This window comes from Cryptomeria japonica, unplaced genomic scaffold (genome assembly GCF_030272615.1).
Source record: "Cryptomeria japonica unplaced genomic scaffold, Sugi_1.0 HiC_scaffold_94, whole genome shotgun sequence".
Taxonomy (NCBI): domain Eukaryota; kingdom Viridiplantae; phylum Streptophyta; class Pinopsida; order Cupressales; family Cupressaceae; genus Cryptomeria; species Cryptomeria japonica.
The window spans coordinates 6591-25778 of record NW_026728916.1 but is presented as its reverse complement, the minus strand read 5'-3'; the positions used below and the strand labels follow the sequence as shown (position 1 = coordinate 25778).

Genomic DNA, 19188 nt, shown 5'->3' with positions numbered 1-19188 from the left:
CACATTTGCTAAACTAACGATCTAACCTCCCAAAATATCCTCCTATTCCTCTCTAGCCAGATCTACCATAGTATGAAAATGGGCCTAATATGCCAGACAGTCTGGAGAAAAGAGGACAAAATAGGAGGCCTGCCCAAACTACTCCAAAACTCCACCAAAGAATCTGCGGGAACACAAGGGTGCTTCCACACCCTCCACCAGTAATGCCAAATTAGTAGCAAGAAAGGGCATCTGAAGAATAGGTGTGAGGAATCCTCCTCCCCATTACCAAGTCCTCCAATCTTCGGGACAACAGCTCTTAGTACCCACTAGCCACAACAAAATATGCCCTCATGGTTTGGGGACCAAGCAAGTCTATCCCTACCCTTAAGGGAGATACAATGTCTACTTGTCAAAATGCCATACAGCTCAGCACACTCTTATTCCATACTAGCAATTGACTATTCACTAGGATCCTTCCACCGCTCCAAATCCAAATGCCCACACCTATAAACAACCTTAAAGTCACTCACCCTAGACCCACCTGCCTCCAGGAACCTCTGGTAAAGGTTCTCAAGGTTGGGAAACTGATCAAGGATGGGGGGATATCCATCCCAAGAGTTGAACCAGAAAAGAACCTCTTCTCCCCTCTTACATATCCAAAAAACTCCTTCCTTTATAACAAAAGCCCCTTTCTTGAGAGTACTCTAAATCGATGAACCTTTTCCCTCAAGTGGATATCTTGGGATTTCCTCCTTTGGGATGCTCTGCATATATTTACAAGACAAAATCCTAGCCCAACCTTGATCTTGTTTAACACACAACCTCCAGTACAATTTAGCCGCCAAAGTCTCCCCAAATAAAACAAATTGCCTTAAGCCAAGATCACCCAACTGCTTCGGGCTACACACCAAGTCCCAATTGACAAGACACCATTTGTAGGAAGACAGGTTACCTACCCATAAGAATTGTCTTCCCAAAGAATCCAATCCCTTCAAGAACCACTTAGGGGCCACTTGGAGCATACAATGATCAATCGGAAGAGCTTGAACGACCAATTGGATCAATTGAACCCTCCCAACAAAGGATAACCATCTATGTGTCCAATGTTCAACCTTCACGCAAAATTTATCCAAGATACCCTGCCATGAATCCCTAGGAGGATTACCAGTAGAGATAGGAATACCAAAGTAAGTCAAAGGAAGAGAACCGACCTGGAATCTCAGGATATGAGAAATCCTCCTCTGAATAGTTCCAGGTGTGTTGAAGAAGAGAATGGTAGATTTATCCTCATTGATCAACTGGCCTAAAGCAAAAAGATAAACATCCAAAACTTTACATAGATTTGGAGCTTCTCTAATCCGAGCTAATCCCATCAGGGTTGTGTCATCAGCAAAATGCAAATGAGATTGAGGATGCAAGTCATTTCCCCAACTCCAACCTTGAAGAATACCCAGACCCACATTATGCTTAATCAACCTCCCCAGACCCTCATCTAGAAGAATGAATAAGTACGGGGAGAGGGGGTCCCCCTGACGAAGACCCCTAGATGTACCAAAAAACTATGTATGATCTCCATTAATTCGCACAGAGAAGGAGGTAGATGTAACACAACTCATTACCCATTGAATCCATTCATCAACAAAGCCAAAGGCCCTAAGGATCTTCTGGATAAAGGACTAATGGACTATCATAAGCCTTAGCCATATCCAGCTTAATAAACATAGCTTTTTCCTTGGAAGCTTCCATAAAATTACAGGTATCAGTAGCAATGATCACACCATCCAGGATTTGGCAACCTTCCACGAACCCACTCTCTTCCTCTAAGATGACATCTCCAAGCCAGTTCTTCAACCTCTCTGCTATCAACTTAGAAATGATCTTATAGATCATATTACAGAGAGAGATAGGGTGGAACTGGCCTAACCAGTCAACCCCATCACACTTGGGGATTAGTGCAATGAAAGTTGCATTCAATGCATGAAGCATCTTCTTATTCCTCTGGGACTCTTGGACCACCTCCAATAAGTCCAATTTGATAATATCCCAGAAATCTTGAAAGAACTCAATTGGAAACCCATCTGGACCAGGGTCTTTTCCTTTCCTCATGTGAAAAATAATCCTCTCAAGTTCTTCTAGCAAAATAGGACCCATAAGCTACTCATTCATCTCCCTAGTAACTATAGAAGGAATACAAGAAAGAACCTGATTCTCCTCTTCTGATTTCCCCTACATATCCTCACTAAAGAAGGACCAAAAATATTGTATAGACTCCCTAGAGATATCGTGCAAGGATAAACACTACTCACCTTTAACATTGGCCAGAACAGGAATAGAATTGCCATGTCTTCTTTCTTTCACTAAATTGAAGAAGAATGTAGTCTTCTTGTCCCCCGCTTGATGCCAATCAATATGAGCTCTCTCTTTCCAATAGACTTCCTCCCTAAGCTCGCATTCTTCTAAAGCCTTGACTTCTCTGTCTTCTTCCCTAAGAAAGGATTCAGACAAACCATGCTCTCTTATTTCCCTGGTAATGCCATTGAACACTATTTGAGCACCTTTCTTAGCATGAAAAATATTCTTGAAACACGGGTGGTTCCACCATTTAAACTGAACCTTAACAAATTGCAACTTCTTGGCAAAAGTGTACATAGCAGTGCCAAAAGTTGGCCTCCCTTTCCTCCACTACTCCGCAACATGATCCTCTAAAGAAGGATCCCGTAACCACATAAGCTAGAATTTGAATGAATGAGTGAGGGTGACTCGAGCAGAAGAAGACACCAACTTTATGGGCTAGTGGTCTGACCCTCTCCAGTCTAGAATCTCCAAAGATGTGGACCACCCCCCACCAACCCAAAAACCAAAACCCAGAAAGCAATCCAAAATCTCTGCAATCCAATACTCCCCTACCCTCCTGTTGTTCCATGTGAACAGATAATTACCAGGCTTAATATCAATAAGATGGAATGAAGATATACTATTCTGGAGAAGGAAAGAAGAAGGTTACAAATGCATAACACCACCCTTCTTCTAACACAACTCTAAAATAGCATTGAAATCTCCCATCATAATCCAAGGATGAAAAGGGAACAACCCTCACATAAAAGAAATGTGAGACCATAAATTCTACTTACCCTAAAAATTAGTGGGGGCATAAATGTTAGTAAACAAGATATATTCCCCAGTCTCAAGACTAGAGGAAACCCTGGATAAATAAGATCTGGAAGCAACCCACTAAATAGGATGAATCCTCAAGGGGTTCCAAAGATAGGCCACCCCTCTAGAGGAGCCAACTACTACAATACATTGACACTCACCTCTCCTCCAAAGCTTCAACACCACACCCATCATACTTTCCACAAAAAGTTTAGTTTCTTGCCAAAAAGGACATCAGGTGAATGACTCCTTATCAACTCCCAAACAATTTTTTGTCTAGGGCCTTTGTTCAAGCCCCTCACATTCCATGATAGCACAATCATTTTAGGGGATTGGAAAAATGAGAATCCAGAGTCTTTACTGACCCTGACTCAACCAAATTCTCTCCCATCAATTTTATCTTATCCAAATCCTTCTTTCTGCCAACCTTCGAATTCTTCTTCGATGCTCCTTTCTTAATGTCTTTTTGATGAAGACCCAGGTGTAAGGAGGTTTTATTACTTTTGACCTCAGCAAATTCCAATGTTTGAGCTACAGGAGAACACTCTCCCCCAGCCAACTTCACTTCTGCACTAGAAGTGGGTCCCAATTGGGCCACTACTCGCTGATCCATCTCTATTTTCTGACTTCCAAACACTTGCAGAGCTTGGGTAGAGTCCAGATCACACTTTCTAGAACCAACCTTGATGCACCTTGATCCAAAGAAATTAACCCAGGGTTCACTTCCTATTGGATAAGTTCATCCAAGGCTTCAAATCTGTTAAAGGTGTCCTCCTCTTGTGTCTCCTTCAAGGACCTCTTTTGTCCTTGATTCCTTTTCTTTGTCCTAACTAAGACAACTATCTACACCCACTACCTCATCCAACATGGCATCTTTTCCTTTATCAGGCCCATCTACGTTATGGGTCAACTGTTGATGTTGGCGCACCACCAGTTTATACCTAGGACACTTGCACTGTAAATGACCATACTCATGACATAGACGGCGCCGAAATGGAAAATTCTCATAATACAACTATTGAACCCAAGAATAAGAGCCCGCACACATATCTATCATATTTGGTAAAGGTTTACTAAGATCAATTTCAACATAGATACAAGAAAATTCATTACCTTTCTCCCTAGGGTTTGCGTTGAAGATCCAACAAGCTTCCCAAGCAATGAAGTGATCATCCACAACACATCCTCTTGATAGCATTTCACCGGAAAATGCTATAATCAAACCCACACTGGGACCCTATTCAGGCTCTCCTCTGAAGGTTTAAACCTTGCATGTCAAGGTTTGATGAACAACCCCACCTGGTTGTAAAAATACAGGCCTCCTTCAAAAACCCTATTGTGATCCTCCATGCAGTTGAATGTAACCATGAAGTAGTTGTTTTCCAATAGCATAATCTCCATTTCCCCTTCTGCTGCCCAAGTCCTCTGCACCTATTTTTCCAAAAATTGCAGAGAAACCCTCATCCCCAAAAACTTGTAACATAGTGAGTGTTTTGAAAAGTATTCAACATCTTCAGCTATCATCTTTGGAGGAATAACCAACTTCAGTCTCTCACTGCATCTCTCCAGACAGCCATTAATCTTTGTAATCCAAGAACCACCATCACTACCAAACCCCGAATCTGAGGCAAAAAGATTCTATCAAAAGTCTTGATACTTTGGGATGGGGACTTTGAACCCACCATGACATGAAAATCCATGATGGGAGGTGCCTTCGAGGCCTCTCCCTCAATACTAGACATTGTACCTCACAAAAAACCCACATCCCAAAGGGGAAAAAGCAAGGAATCACACCCCTGCAAGGTAACAAAAACCCACCCCTCCCAAGCACCACTGAATGGAAAAGAAGACAACCCCCCTACCCCACTGGCTATCCATGGGCCTGCAGGGAACCCCGAGCCCTTGTCATGCGCAACACAACCCTCCTCCCGCAGACCACCACTCAACCACCAATACCTACCACCCCTAAAGAAACTCCTCCCCTCCCTACACTAAACTCCACCACCCTCCCTTGGACGCACCAGCAGACAACAACTACCCATGAGCTAAGGCATCGATGCCCTAGCTTGAAACCCAGTAGACTCCTTTGCGAACGATGCCATCTTCAATCTCATTTTAGTTTCCATTAATTTTGAATTACACTTGTTTGTTTTCATCAATTCTTCTTTCAATAGATCCTTCTCACAAATTAAACTTGTGTTTTGTTTTTTCGTCTTTTTTCCTATTTTTCCCATTCAAACACACAATTTAAATTTCCCTAATACACTTCTTCTACGCTCTTCTTTCTCTTCTAAGACTTTTCAATTTTCTTCAAACTTCTTTTATGGAAGCTTCTACAATCAAGCGACTAAGGAAACAAAGACTTCAATAATTATTGGTGACTGAAATCTCACCTTTCAGGGATCTGCAACCTTCCTTTCTGACTTCCAATAACAGTAATGGACTTTCCCACAATCTTTTTCAACACTGCAAATTCTTGAACTCTTCCATGGATCCCTTCTAATGCTCTAATACCATTTGTTGAATTCTGAAAAACAAAGAACTGCTACAACAAATTCATTAAAGAAAAGAAATCTTTTAATTACAAACACAAATCTTTTAGTCAAATCTGGAAAACCAAATTAAATTGTTGCAAGCCATACTAAACATTGCAATTTAGGAGTTTTTATAGAGGTTGCAACCTCTTCCAACAAATAATTCATTCCTGATTACATTCATTATGCATTATTTAAATAAAATAATTAATTGAATAGTCTCCTAAAAATAAAACATGTGAGTACACATGATTTATTCCACTAAAAATAAAACTGAAATAATTGTCTCAAAAAAACTGAAAAAAGTTTTCTTCTTGTGCATAGAAAGAACTGGAGTTCTACAATTAAAGCATGAGTTGTATGCATGTTTGCGACATCAATTATCTTTAATCCAACATATTTTGGTAGTCTGCAATTAGTTGGTAGATGAATTTGTAGGTATCAATGCAAGAGAACGCACTATCGACGAGGTCTCTGCCAGTACATTGCAAGATCTACAGGAGCTGGTATCGGTAAATAAGTAAACAGTTGTCTTCTCATATTTTCTTTCATCCTTTGTGATCTTTTCTGGTGGCAAATCATTTTTATCATGTATGTTGCATGCCAGATAGCGATCAAACTGGTGAGACGGATATCATAGATTTGTTAGTGTTACGAAGTAACGGTAACTGATGAAAGTTGGATGGATTATATTTTTTTTATTTTTGGTCTCTTTAGTTCTAGGTCTGCTATGCTACATTTGCATCTCTTCTCCTATAGTTGCCTTCCAGCTTCTTTTTTAATTCTGTCTGGTCATGTTTCATATCCTTCAGATTCAACAGCTGGTGGATTATATATTTTCTAATGGCAAATTGTACGGATGTGCATCTTATTCCTTTTAAAAAATATTTTGCAGTGCGTCTTTGGGTTGTCGGTAGAATCAATGTTGTGCTGTTATGATTCAAAAGGGAACAATGTGCTCCCTATTCTTTTGCTTATGCAGGAATGGCTGTATGCCTAAGGAGGTTTGAAGGTATGTAGTTCTATTCTTACATAATAAACATATTTCATTGCATCTGAATAGTGCTTGAGGAGTTCACAATTGTCTTGCGGTCTCACTGACATTTGTTTTATATGAGCTTGCAAATGGAAGGTATATTCTGCATAAATGCAGAGAGTACAGAAGAAGAGCATTTACGAAACCAACTCAATAAAGCGATTGTTTCTGATGACATAGACGTACATTATCTAGCAGATTTGATAAAGGTATGCCTAATAGATTTGTCTTAGTGGTAACTAGTTTACGCAACAAGAGTAAAGATTAAATTAATCTTTTTTGGCCATATTGTTTGTCCATGTGATTTTCTTTGTCAACATTTTGCATAGGAATTTTTTTGTATCATTTGAAGTTATATGTTTCAAATAAGTAGTGCGTGTATGTGAAAATATCTTGTTTATGCTATGTATACTCTGGTTGGAATTACCTGAACTTCTATGTTTGGTTTCTAAGAGCAATTTCACTTTTCAACACTAGCTTGAAGCCTAAATTCATTCCCCATTTTATTTCAATTTTTGGTTTCATTCATTATGCTTGAATAAAATTTTAGAGGAAGAATCTTATGGTTCTCTGGAACCAGAGTGAATGCAGAAACTCATTCAAGCATTCCTCAATTTGGGTGATTGCTTCTTGTCTACTTTGGCAGCATAATTCCAGCTTAGATCTTATCACCTCTGGAGCATTTTAATGCTTTACAAAGTGCCATAAATACAAAAAATTGTCAATTGGTTAAGAGAGCTTTAGAAGCAACAAATGAACTTCAGTCATATTCATGGATGAGCGCACCTCGGCTTTAGATGCTCGGGTTGCTGCTATTATAATATGTGCAGTGCGGAATACTGTGGATACAGGGTGTATCGTAGTTTGCACTATTCACCAGCCAAGTATTGATATTTTTTAAGCATTTGATGAGGTAATTACATGGGGTATGACATTTGAGAATGGTAGATTCTTCTTTTTGTAGTCTAATCTTGGTGAATTTTTCATTTATTGCAGTTGTTGTTAGTGAAGTGGGAAAGTGAAATCATTAATGCTGGTGCACTGGGCCTTCAATAAAAAAATCTAATAGAATATTTTGAGGTAGAAAGAAATTCCCTATACCAAGAAAGTATGGTTTTTCTTGAGTGTCATTTATGCCTAAAAATTATGAGGCAAGGTTTGAGTGAATATTGGTATAATTTTCTTGAAGGCTATTCCGGCCATTCTCAAGATGAGGGATGGGCATAATCCTGCAACTTTGATGTTAGAGGTAACCTCTGTGGCTGTTGCGCACCAACTTGGTAGAAAATTCACTGAGATCTACAAAGAATTGAATCTTTGTAGGTAAGTACAAGTGAAGCTCATTACAACAATTCATTTCCAATCACTTCTTCATCTTCCATCTCGGTCAGAATCTTTGGATCTTCTAATTATTTTCAAATACTGAAATATAGCATTTTATAAAGGTAAAATATTTAACTAGTTAAGGAGTTAAGTGTCCATGTTTCTGCTGCCAAGGATCTTTACTTTCCAGCTCTATATGCTCAAAATCTTTGGATACAATTTACATGTTATTTTCTGAAACAGTTTTAAACATATTGGCGAAGTCCTGGTTACAATCTGCTATGTTTTTCTTTCACTTTTATCTCAAGATTGATCTGTGGTATCATCTACTGGCAACAAGGGACAAATATGTGAGCCGATGTGATATGAAGTTGGAGTTGAATTAACTTTTCACGATAAAATATGGCACTCTATAGTTCAATTGGAATATTCAAATTTCATAGTAAGCAATATCTGTGTTTTTGTTTTAATTCTAATCCATAATTACTAAGATTCAAGTGTAATAAAATCAAGAGCAAGATAGCGAACAGGACCTGTTCATGATGATGGGAACCATGTATGCTGCAAATATATTCTTAGGCTCTAGTAGACTGAATGGAGTGAAAAGCATCACAACAGGTGTAATCGACCAGGAAGTCTTAAATTTTATAAAATCTAATGACATGCGGGGTATTCAAATCAAAAAATCTGTTAGTTGATGAAAGTTTTAGTTGACAATAATTTCTGATAGACAAAATTTTGGAAGATTTGTTAATATAGGTTGTAGACCAGCTCTGATGCTATTAGTTGTGGTGCTTGCTTTGCCACTGAAGCCTATGCTCTCGCCATTTCCTACGCCTCTCCTACTACTGCCTCTGCTTGCTCTGGTGCTGCTGGTTATTATACGGATGCTTATTAGGATAAACTAGGCAATGTGCATAAAGTCGGAACAAGCTATCAATATTGGTGGGGGGTAGCTCGCGAGAACTTTATGGCTTGGTAGTATCACCTTTTGCTACTGGGCTTTGCCTTTGCTCTCTTCGCTGCTTCAGGATCTGGAACAGGTGCTCTCGGCGAAGCTACCCCCTACTTATCTATAGGCGACTGGATCAACAGAATCTCAAGGGTATGCTGGACAAGGTGGTGGGGAAGTTTAACTAAGGTATGCCTTAGTAAATTTTTAAATTCAATGGAGGGGAAAGAATCTTTTGAAATTGAATGGAGAACCCTGAAGAACCATTTCACAACTGTCTACAAGTGGAGAACCATACACACAATGGAGAACCATTTCATAGTTTGCAAGTGGCTCAACCATAGACTGACTCCTTTTCGCAAACTCAGTCCCTGCATTCATAGGCAGAAACTTCGTTGCTTTCTAGCTCTTCTTTTCTTATGCGATTGATTCAGATAGAAACTACAATAATAATAGATGAGTCGGAAACCATAAATAAGATAAGATTTTGAGAATTTTGGTTTGACATCTGTTATACTGAAATTTAGCTATCATTTTCCTATTAACCAATCTAAACTATTCAACTCGGTATCTGCTTTAGATAACTTATATCTTAATGGTTGTACAAAACATTTGGAGGACTTCCATAAATATCATTACGCCACTAAAATTATGCAAAACTCCATGAGAGGGTTTCATTCTTAAGGTGTAATCATTTCATTTAACATTTCAATATTATTTTTCTTCCATCTTTTTTAGGTGTGCATTTTTTTTCATGATTATAGTTATTATCAAGTTGGGAACACTAGCATGGATTTTGATTTAGGGAAGACATTATACAACATAACCCTTCTTCCTTTTTTTCTGTGTGTGCAAGTTTATATCTAACATCAAAAGTGGTATAAGAGCATAGAGTAGACTATTAAAAGTTGTGATGACTTTTGAATAGGTGGAAACACCTCGAGTAGGGTGCCCAACACCTGTGTTTGACCATTTTTTGATAGATTTTTGAGAGATAGACCTACGAGATAATAGTTTATTAAATACTTCATTGATTCATTAGATATTTAAAGATATATTATAGAGGTAATAGAATTTTTCTTATTGTATTTAAGGGTTGTTGCATTAATTTTGAAGGCTTTAGAGAGTTGGTGTGCATTAAAAACTTATGGATATGAATTCTTTATTATATTTCTAGTCAACCATACCTAAGAACTACCTTTGGAGGAGTAAAATTAGTAAATCCCAACCGCAAGGTCAAATTACATATTTATTAGTTTACATCATTCCCAGCCACCACTAATCATCCTTAGTATTTAATTAGTCATATAAGGTGTTGTTCTAATTGTTATAAAGTTATACTAGTTAAATAAGGTGTTATTTTAGTATTTTGGAAGCCTACATCAATCATATGTGTCATTATACCAATCATCAAAACGCTAGAATAGTCATATAAGATGTTGTTCTAACATTTCAAAAGGTTACATGCATCATATCAGGTGTAATAACAATTAATACAATGTTATATCATACACTAATAATATTGTACCTATATTGAAGAGAATCGATAAATCATTTGAAGTTCCTTTTGAGTTGCCATATTGCACCATCCATGATAGTTTTCTTGTGAATGCACTTGGGGAAATGTTAATTTAATAAATTTGTTTTCTAGCTTGCATATCAATGTTGTCATTATTTTTCTCATTTTACACTTAAATTAAATGAATGTTGTTACTACTATCATATGAATTTATACTTATATTAGAATGTAATTTAAAGTTATGTAAGGTTTTTCTAAATTTTCTAGCTTAGAAGGTGCAATTTAAATTTCTATTACAATAGAAACTTGTTATTCTTGGGGGGTGTGATGTAGAAAATTTAAAAAATATAGAAAACTATAAAAATAAAAATAAAAAAAAGAGCATTTCATATGTGCAGGGATAAAAGTCTTGATATATTAACTAAGTTGAGCTTTGCATCTATTGCGGTAATTTAATGATTATATTTCGCTATAATGGTCATTCTTTTCTTGAAAACAAACAAAAAGTTATTAGAGATGCTACAATAGTTTTTTCTATTTGTAAATATCAAAACTCTAAATAGATGGGAATGTGCAAATGATTTTGAGGAAAGCACAATGTCATGCAAAGCATGCTGTTACTAAAAGTTAATACCCCTTATTATTATTGCTCATGATTTATAAATTTCTAAAAGAACAAATCTTAATATTTTATTTAATATATATTTGTATTAATATTAAATTGAATGATTCCTTTTCATTTTGATGAGTTTGAACCTCCAAACAATTGATTGAACTTTCATGAAAAGTTCAATATGATTCAACATCACAATTATTACAATTAAAATTGCTTGACCAAATTAACCAAAATTTAATCATTATCAAATCTAAACAAATAAATATTTTCAGCCTATTTCAAATTACATTATAACAAAAGAAAAAATATATATATATGAAATAATAATACTATATCAAACAATCTATTAACTAATATCTTTGAATGAAATGTTCATAATAAAAATTATTAAAAATGTTTCAACCTATTTTAAATTACACAACAATAGAAAAAAACAATTATAAATATGAATAATCAGTGGCATCATTTATATGTACTATATCAAATAATTTATTGACTAATATCTTCATTTATAGTGTTCTTTATTTATCCAACATGCCCATTCAACATTATGGAGCGATGGTTACTTTCAGTTAACATACGATTGATATCAAGCAACAACTTGGAAATTTTATTGCGTTTGATTAATCTATTAATAAAGAAATTACAATAGAAAGTATCACCAGCGACAAACCATGGCAGCTCAAAGTTGGAGCTTTAGACTGTGTGTATTCGGGATAGAATAAAGGGCCATTGATAAGACGCCTGCAATTGGTGGGGACAAACGAAAGAGTCTCATTGCCATTGTCGTAGAGAATATGATAATTTTGTTGTTGGAAATTTCCAAGGACGGCTGGCACACCTTCAACAGAAGCATCCCCCATATCCAGCACTGCCAGACACACTACAGATGGATCAACGTCTGTATATGTAATGAAATTCTGTTTTCCTTCAATAACATAGTCTGCGCCCCCACCCATGTGAAACGTCATATTCAGATAAGGTGCAAAGGCATAAGTTGCTTGATAGCATAGACTAAACCCATCTCGAGAGATGTTAATTCTCTTGTACCAAGGAGAAGAATCCAAAAAAGAATCCAAAACAGATCCTACTGCAGTGAAGGCTCCATTCGGTAAAACAGTATACGGTGTTACAGAGTCAATGATGAATCCCCCGCTTCCATTCGCTTGTATATCGAACGTTCCTTGCGGAATATTCACAGATAAGTTCCCCACACTTATTCCTTCCACTGAGAGGTAATAGTAGCTGTTGAGCTCCGGCGTGGCTGAGTTTTTTATCATCATCGTCGACTACACTCCTGTGGCGCTCAATTCTGCTGCGCTGCCGAAAAGGAGAGGCGTGGAGGATATGTCATCGTAGTCTTCCGAGTAATCATCGGCAAGACAGTAGGAAAATTTAGACTCGCCAATCTGTGAGATGAGCGATAATTTCCGTCGCCCAAGCCCCACGACGCCATTTCTCCCGACGAGGCTATTTTTCCACACTACGCCGTCAGCACCCACCTCGCCGTCTCGCTGGGTGTCATGGCTACACCCAAATGCTACTCCAGCAAAGGAATGCGAAGTCCCGCTTCCATTTGTCATGGTGAAGGTCTCCGAGAATAACTCGCCCGATATGTTCCGGCTGCCTGTGTAATTATGAGAAAATTGACAGCTGGTTGAACAGGTCGAATTGGGAAGATTAGAGCAGAGGGAAGATGGGCAGGGGAGAGATTTGAAGGTAGAGGAACTCGTGGGGAGGGCTGTGCAGTCAAACCAAATTAGATCGCTGCCCGTATCAACTTGTGAGCGTATGCTTATTGGTGGCGTTCCCATTCCGATTATCATGAAATATGCTCTGTCCTCGCCCACCTCAGGAATACCCATACCCACTAGAGGTTCCAGTTTTCCTGTACTTTGAGCTTTAATTGAGGATTCCATTCTTTTGAGCCTGCTAAAGGCTGAATCACTTCTGAACTGGTGGTTTGCGCGCATAGCTTCCGCAAGAAGTAACGTACAAAAGCAGCACATGAACAGATTTACCGCAAGCATTGTGACCACATTTTTGTATGCCATTGTGGACTTAATTTTTCTAGCCTTTAGTTGCAGGCCTGCTTAGTGGGGAGTGGGGATCGCCTTGTATAACAATACCCTACTAAATCTATGAGTCGGTTTCTGACAACTTCTATATTGGCTCCCTGTTGGTTCTTGGACCATTCTTGTGTTTAGATATTTTATTTTTTTTGGGTTTTTGACAGCTTTCATCGCAGCCGGCTGGTTCTTGGACCATTCTTGTACTTTGACATTGATACATATTTGTTTTGATGAGAATCTCCCACAAGACGACGAAAGGAAAGGGGATTCGAGGAAAGCGTTTACAGTCTGTACATGTACTTGTCGACGATGCTAGTTGGTAATTTATTGATTAAGCATTACTTTGTTTTTATCTCTAGACGGCCAATAATTGTGTTTGATGCCACATTTGTACGAGATAATTTATCCCAATTCCATCCTGTGTACTGCTACAAATTGATTTGTGAGTTTACTATATCAAATCCATTGTTATCATACCGTGCTACAAATACAGGAAGGAATGCACTATTCTCACTTTAAGGTTAGCAATAATCCAAAACAATGTGTAAGAGAGAGTGTGTGTATCCTTGCATAGGATTTTGACAAAGGATGTTGTAGTGAGGAATGAGAGTAATGAAGAGAGTATTCCTCTAATAAAAATAATTTCAGATCAATAGAGTGAATCCATAATTAAAATGTAAATTATAATGGATTTATTTTAAGAGGATGGAAATGGCCATGAACATTGGAGAGTATAGAGTGTGAGATGGGAAAATGATCTAAATGGAATGGATGTTAGAGATTATAAATTAATTAATCTTATTTTCGAGATTAGAAAAAATAACGAAAATGAAAATTTGAAGTTTCTTAGTGTGTCTAGGTTTAGAACATCTAATTCCTTAGCTAATTGAAATGTAAAAATATTTTGAGTATAATCAAATAGAGGACCCCAACAGAATCAAGGTAACATAAACCAAGATAAAATTGCATGTTGTACTTTGGTGGAAAGATGTGTTGTTGAAATAAACAGAAGTGGGAAGAAAAATGACTACTTAAAATAGGATAGTTACTAGAATGAAGGCCATGCTATTCCAACCTGGTTATCAACTTGAGTTATTGAATAAATTTTAGAAATTATAAAAAATGGAGTTGCATGTAAAGAAAAAAAATAAAACTTCCATAAGATCGGATAATAATAGCTAGATCATGTGAAGGCTTCATGATATGTCAATGTCCTAAAGATGAATATAAAGTATGGTTCGAACACTGTAAAACTATAATTTTTTTAAGAAGCCTATCAATAGGTTCGTATAAATAAGGAACCAATATCAATAAGGTAGAAATGTTTAGATAAAGGTAGAGGCTGGTTTGATAAGGATATAATATATGCAATTAGCAAAGGGAAAATACAACCATTATAAAGAGGCTAGTTTTTAACATACTTAGAACAAAATACATAGAACAATAGGAAGATATTACTCTTGAAGAGGTATATATTTTTTTGAGGTAGACATTACAATTTTTAATAAAATTATTTTATATATGGACATCCTATATATTGGTCATATAAGTTTCCACAACACATGATAAAAACATCAAGATAGAGTGAGATTAGTAGTATACATGTATACAAATGAGGTCAAGAGTTCATATGATCAATCAATCATCGAGTGATTCTATTTAGTTGACAAGGAAGAACTTAAAATAAGGAAAGATAGTTTTGGAGTTCAACCATTCAAAAGAGAAACCCATTTATTATGATATTTAGGATTGGTTTAAATTTTTAGAAGGTCACAACAAATAGTTCATATATACACAACCTAGTTTAAATTGAAATGGTAGGGAAGACATGGTTTGAAGGGCTATCTCATACTTTACATAGGGTAATGATTATAGAGGGATCATCAAAGTATTGTAAAAATAATGTTTATTGAGATTCTAAATATGCAACTATGAAGATGACATATGCCATCACATTATTGACCTTTGGAAATGCTCTATTAATTGATCTTGATATATAATCACAAAAATAAAAGTATTTCATATTGAGGAGAAAAAGTCCGTTTTAATAAACTAAATTTTGATTACTTCATGTGCAAATTGTGAGACTAAAATAAATAATTTTAAGAAATCAATCTATTTTTACATAAACATATTAGTATAATATAGATAAATTCTTGAGGATTGCTATGATGGTTGTCTATAGTAGAAAGATCACTATGTTAGATATGGGACATTTTTTGTTCATTTATATTTACATTAATTTTGGCTTTCCATCGTGTCATATGTAACCATGAACCATGATTTGTTAGGCATTTCTTGTAAAATTAATGAAGAACATTATTTTCATAATTAGATTAGTCTACAACTTTTCGATAATAGATAGGACAAAAAAATAAAAGTGATTAATAAAGCAATTGTCTATCTTACATAGATATAATCTTACATCATCTCTCCTTAAAAAAACATAAACATAGAACATCTTTTTTACTAACAATATTTATGTTATCATTTATAATATAATATGAATTATATTTTAAAAAGTAATTGAAACATGCCATATTTCTAAAATCCAAACTAAATTAGAAAAAAACTTTTTAATCTATAGTAAAATTTAAAATGGGAATTCAGAAATGTTTTACAAGGTCGAATTTTACGTGAAATGTTTGATCAACATGTTCACTTCGGCCAAAATTGAAATTACAAAAAAATAACAACTCTCTTGATTCCGCGCCTTTCCCATTGTCACGTTCGATACAACAACTAGAAAACTCCGCACGTTGTTTCTTGTTAAACAAGATGCCCTTTTTATTCTATAATCTCATCAATCTCGTCGTTATATCCTACGGTTGGACAGATGAAACACAGAATGCTGAAGTTACCTGCAGGCGCACAATTTATTAAACAATCCGATTAAGATATAGACTAATCCTTATAAATGACGACCCTCAGTAAACCTGCCTGTAGTAGTAATTAAGGGAAATTTGAAAGCGGGATTGAATAGGTGCCCAATGGCACACAAAAATGCGATCACATTAGTTGTGGCGAATCTAACAATATGTTGTTTTTTCAGTTTGCTCTGTTCAGAAGAAGCGCGTGGAGGCCCCCATTTGGAAAGGAATTCCGCCATTGCTAGGCTCAAAAGAATGGAAGCCTCGATTAAAGCTGTGCAATCAGGAAGGACCGAAACCCAACTGGGTGGCGCTGTTGCTCCTTTGATCCGCTTGCCCACAACACATGTAGTGAACATTGGCATCGGAACCCCACCAAGAAATTTCCGAGGAAAAGTGGACACGGGAAGCGATTTGATTTGGTTTCAGTGCGATCCCTTCAATGGCTCTAGGAGATATACTCTTCCTATGTTCTACCCAGAAGATTCCTCCACATACAGACCGGTTCCCTGCTCTTCTTCCCTCTGCTCTGCCCTTGGCAATTCAACTTGTGCGCTGGACTGTCAATATTCTCATATATACAGCGGAAGCTGGAGCACGCAGGGAGAACTGTCATTCGAGACGTTCACCATGGCGGATACATCCGGGGCTGCGCATTCCTTTGGCGGAATAGCGTTTGGGTGCAGCCATATCGTTCAGGGAGATGGCTTGGAGGAGGCCAATGGCGTAGTGGGGCTCGGCCGAGGACAATTATCGCTTATCTCACAGATTGGAGAATCCAAATTTTCCTACTGCTTATCTTTCGAATACAATGGATCCCCCTTTCATGACATTGACAGATTTTCGACGCCTCTCCTGTTGGGCAGCGCAGCCGAGTTGAACGGCATAGGAGTGCAGTCGACGATGGTGATAAACAACACAGTCCTGCCCAAGCTTAACAGCTACTATTATTTCTCCGTGGAAGGAATAACTCTGGGGAACGTGTCTCTCAATATTCCACGAGGAACGTTCGATATACAATCAAATGGAAGCGGGGGATTCATCATCGACTCTGGAACACACTACACAGTTTTGCCGCACGCTGCCTTCACTGCAGTGGCATCTGTTTTAGATTCTGTCCTAGGGCTACCCAGATCTAACGATTCTAAAGCTGGGTTAAGTGTATGCTATTCATCACCCTACTATGACTATATCCCTGATGTGAATATGACTTTCCATATGCTTGGTGCAGATTATATTGTCGAAGGTAAACATAATTTCGTTCAATATACAGAATCTGGTCCGACTAAAATTGGAAATTTACTATGTCTGGCAATGTTAGATATGGATGAGGCTTCGGTTGCAGGTGTACCGGCCGTCCTTGGAAGTTTTCAGCAACAAGATTACCATATTCTGTATGACAACGCTAAGCAGAGGCTCTCCTTTACTCCCACCCGCTGCAGATCTCTGTATATGTCCTCTTACCTACAGTCCAAAGCTCCAATCCCTATCTTAGGGTGCCATTTCTTGTTACCGCTGCTGCTGCTTTATTTTGTAGCTTTCTCATTAACAGTATAAAAGAGATTAAATTCATCAATAATTACAAAGTTTTCGACCTAACTTTTTCTTTTTAGAGTATCCTTCTCCCTCTCGTTTGCACAATAAAATAGGATTATTCTAAACTATCGTCCAACGTGATTCTCTAACCATTTCTTTTTATCTCTTTTCAATCTCTTTGATAAATTATGTATGTTGCTGGTCCGGGCTAATCTTCCTCTAGAAGCACTTTTCCTTGAGATTGAGATTAATTTAGAATTGCCTCAAATCGATAATTCTTGTACATAGTTTCAGTACTATACGGGTTTTTTTAAGCTGATAGGCTATTCCCTGGGGAGGAACTCCTCACCGGGAAATTGTCTCACGCCAGAACCGACCATCTTAAAACAATTTTCCGAGCATTGTGTGTTATGTGGTACATGTTTCCGTCGGTGATGAAATTTTGGTGTAGTGTCGGGAAAAGAAAGGTCATTCTCCATTGGCTACATTTGTCACTGTGCCTGCATCGTGTAACCCAGACACGCGGCCTGAAATAAACCGCCTCAAATGAGTTTAAATCTTGTAAACCGAAAGCCAAACGGAACCCCTCTACTTACAATACAAATGCAAGCTTTTTGAAGGTGACCAGATAGAGCAAACCAAAAATCTTGCAAGCACTTTGCAAAGAAAAACAACATAGTTGAGGTATGCTTTATAGTTACCTCAGTTTGCTTCGGGAAAAATATGCCCAACCAGTCATACAATAAATCAACACAGACGCTCAACATGCCCAAGGATGCCAAAGCCAACAACTTCTGCATTCCTCTCGTCTCGTCTTATTCGCTAAGATACGAAAGCTGCATGATCAATCTCTTAAGCTAGTAGCTGGAATATGTATATGTTTTATTCGCTAAGATATGAAAGCTGCATGATCAATCTCTTAAGAATAACATCGGAAAGAATTTTGGCTTTGGCTGCATGCTCACATCAATCCTTCCCACTGACTGGAAATTCAAGAAACTCTGCAAGAAGTGCATTTACTATCTCAACTATCAATGAATGACCTACAATAAATGTGAATAAGCAACATTAAATGTGCTTAGCACAGCCCTGGCATCCACTGTCTTCCAATGCTCTCATAATATGTGAGGAAGTTGCTGCCTGAAAGTTGTCTTTTTGATTACGAATATATTTTTTCATTTCTGTTACTATTCCCTAGGGAGGAACTCCCCATCATTCCCTCGGGAGGAACTCCCCATCGGGAAATTGTCTCATGTCAAAATCGGTCATCTCAAAACAATTTTCCGAACATTATTTGTGTTACGCGTGGTTCGATGAGCCCTTCCCACAGATGGCTTCCAAGTAGTGGTGAAATTTATTCTTATAGAAACAAATGACGGGGTGAAAGGAATTTTTAGGCAAAATTTAAAGTCTTTGTGGGCTCCAAAACCGAGATCTTCTGAAGATGAAAATACCCAAGATCAATTACAAATTACAGAGAATCCAAATTCTGTGTATTTATCTACAAATTTGGCAACACAGAATTTGGAATGTGTTTGTAGTTTGATTTAGGATTGGGTGGGTTTGATCCCGTAGGGATGAACGAATTAGATAGC

General features: G+C 37.4%; 2 protein-coding genes across 2 annotated transcripts; one reads left to right on the top strand and one right to left on the bottom strand.

Moving 5' to 3' along the window:
* Positions 1-12404: 12404 nt before the first annotated feature.
* LOC131864808 (aspartic proteinase nepenthesin-2-like) lies at positions 12405-13169 on the bottom strand. The gene has a single exon (XM_059215276.1). It carries the CDS (start codon positions 13167-13169, stop codon positions 12405-12407), a length of 765 nt encoding a protein of 254 aa, XP_059071259.1.
* A 3008-nt stretch (positions 13170-16177) lies between these two features.
* LOC131864822 (aspartic proteinase nepenthesin-2-like) lies at positions 16178-17614 on the top strand. Its single transcript, XM_059215290.1, has one exon. It carries the CDS (start codon positions 16178-16180, stop codon positions 17612-17614), a length of 1437 nt encoding a protein of 478 aa, XP_059071273.1.
* Positions 17615-19188: the final 1574 nt, after the last annotated feature.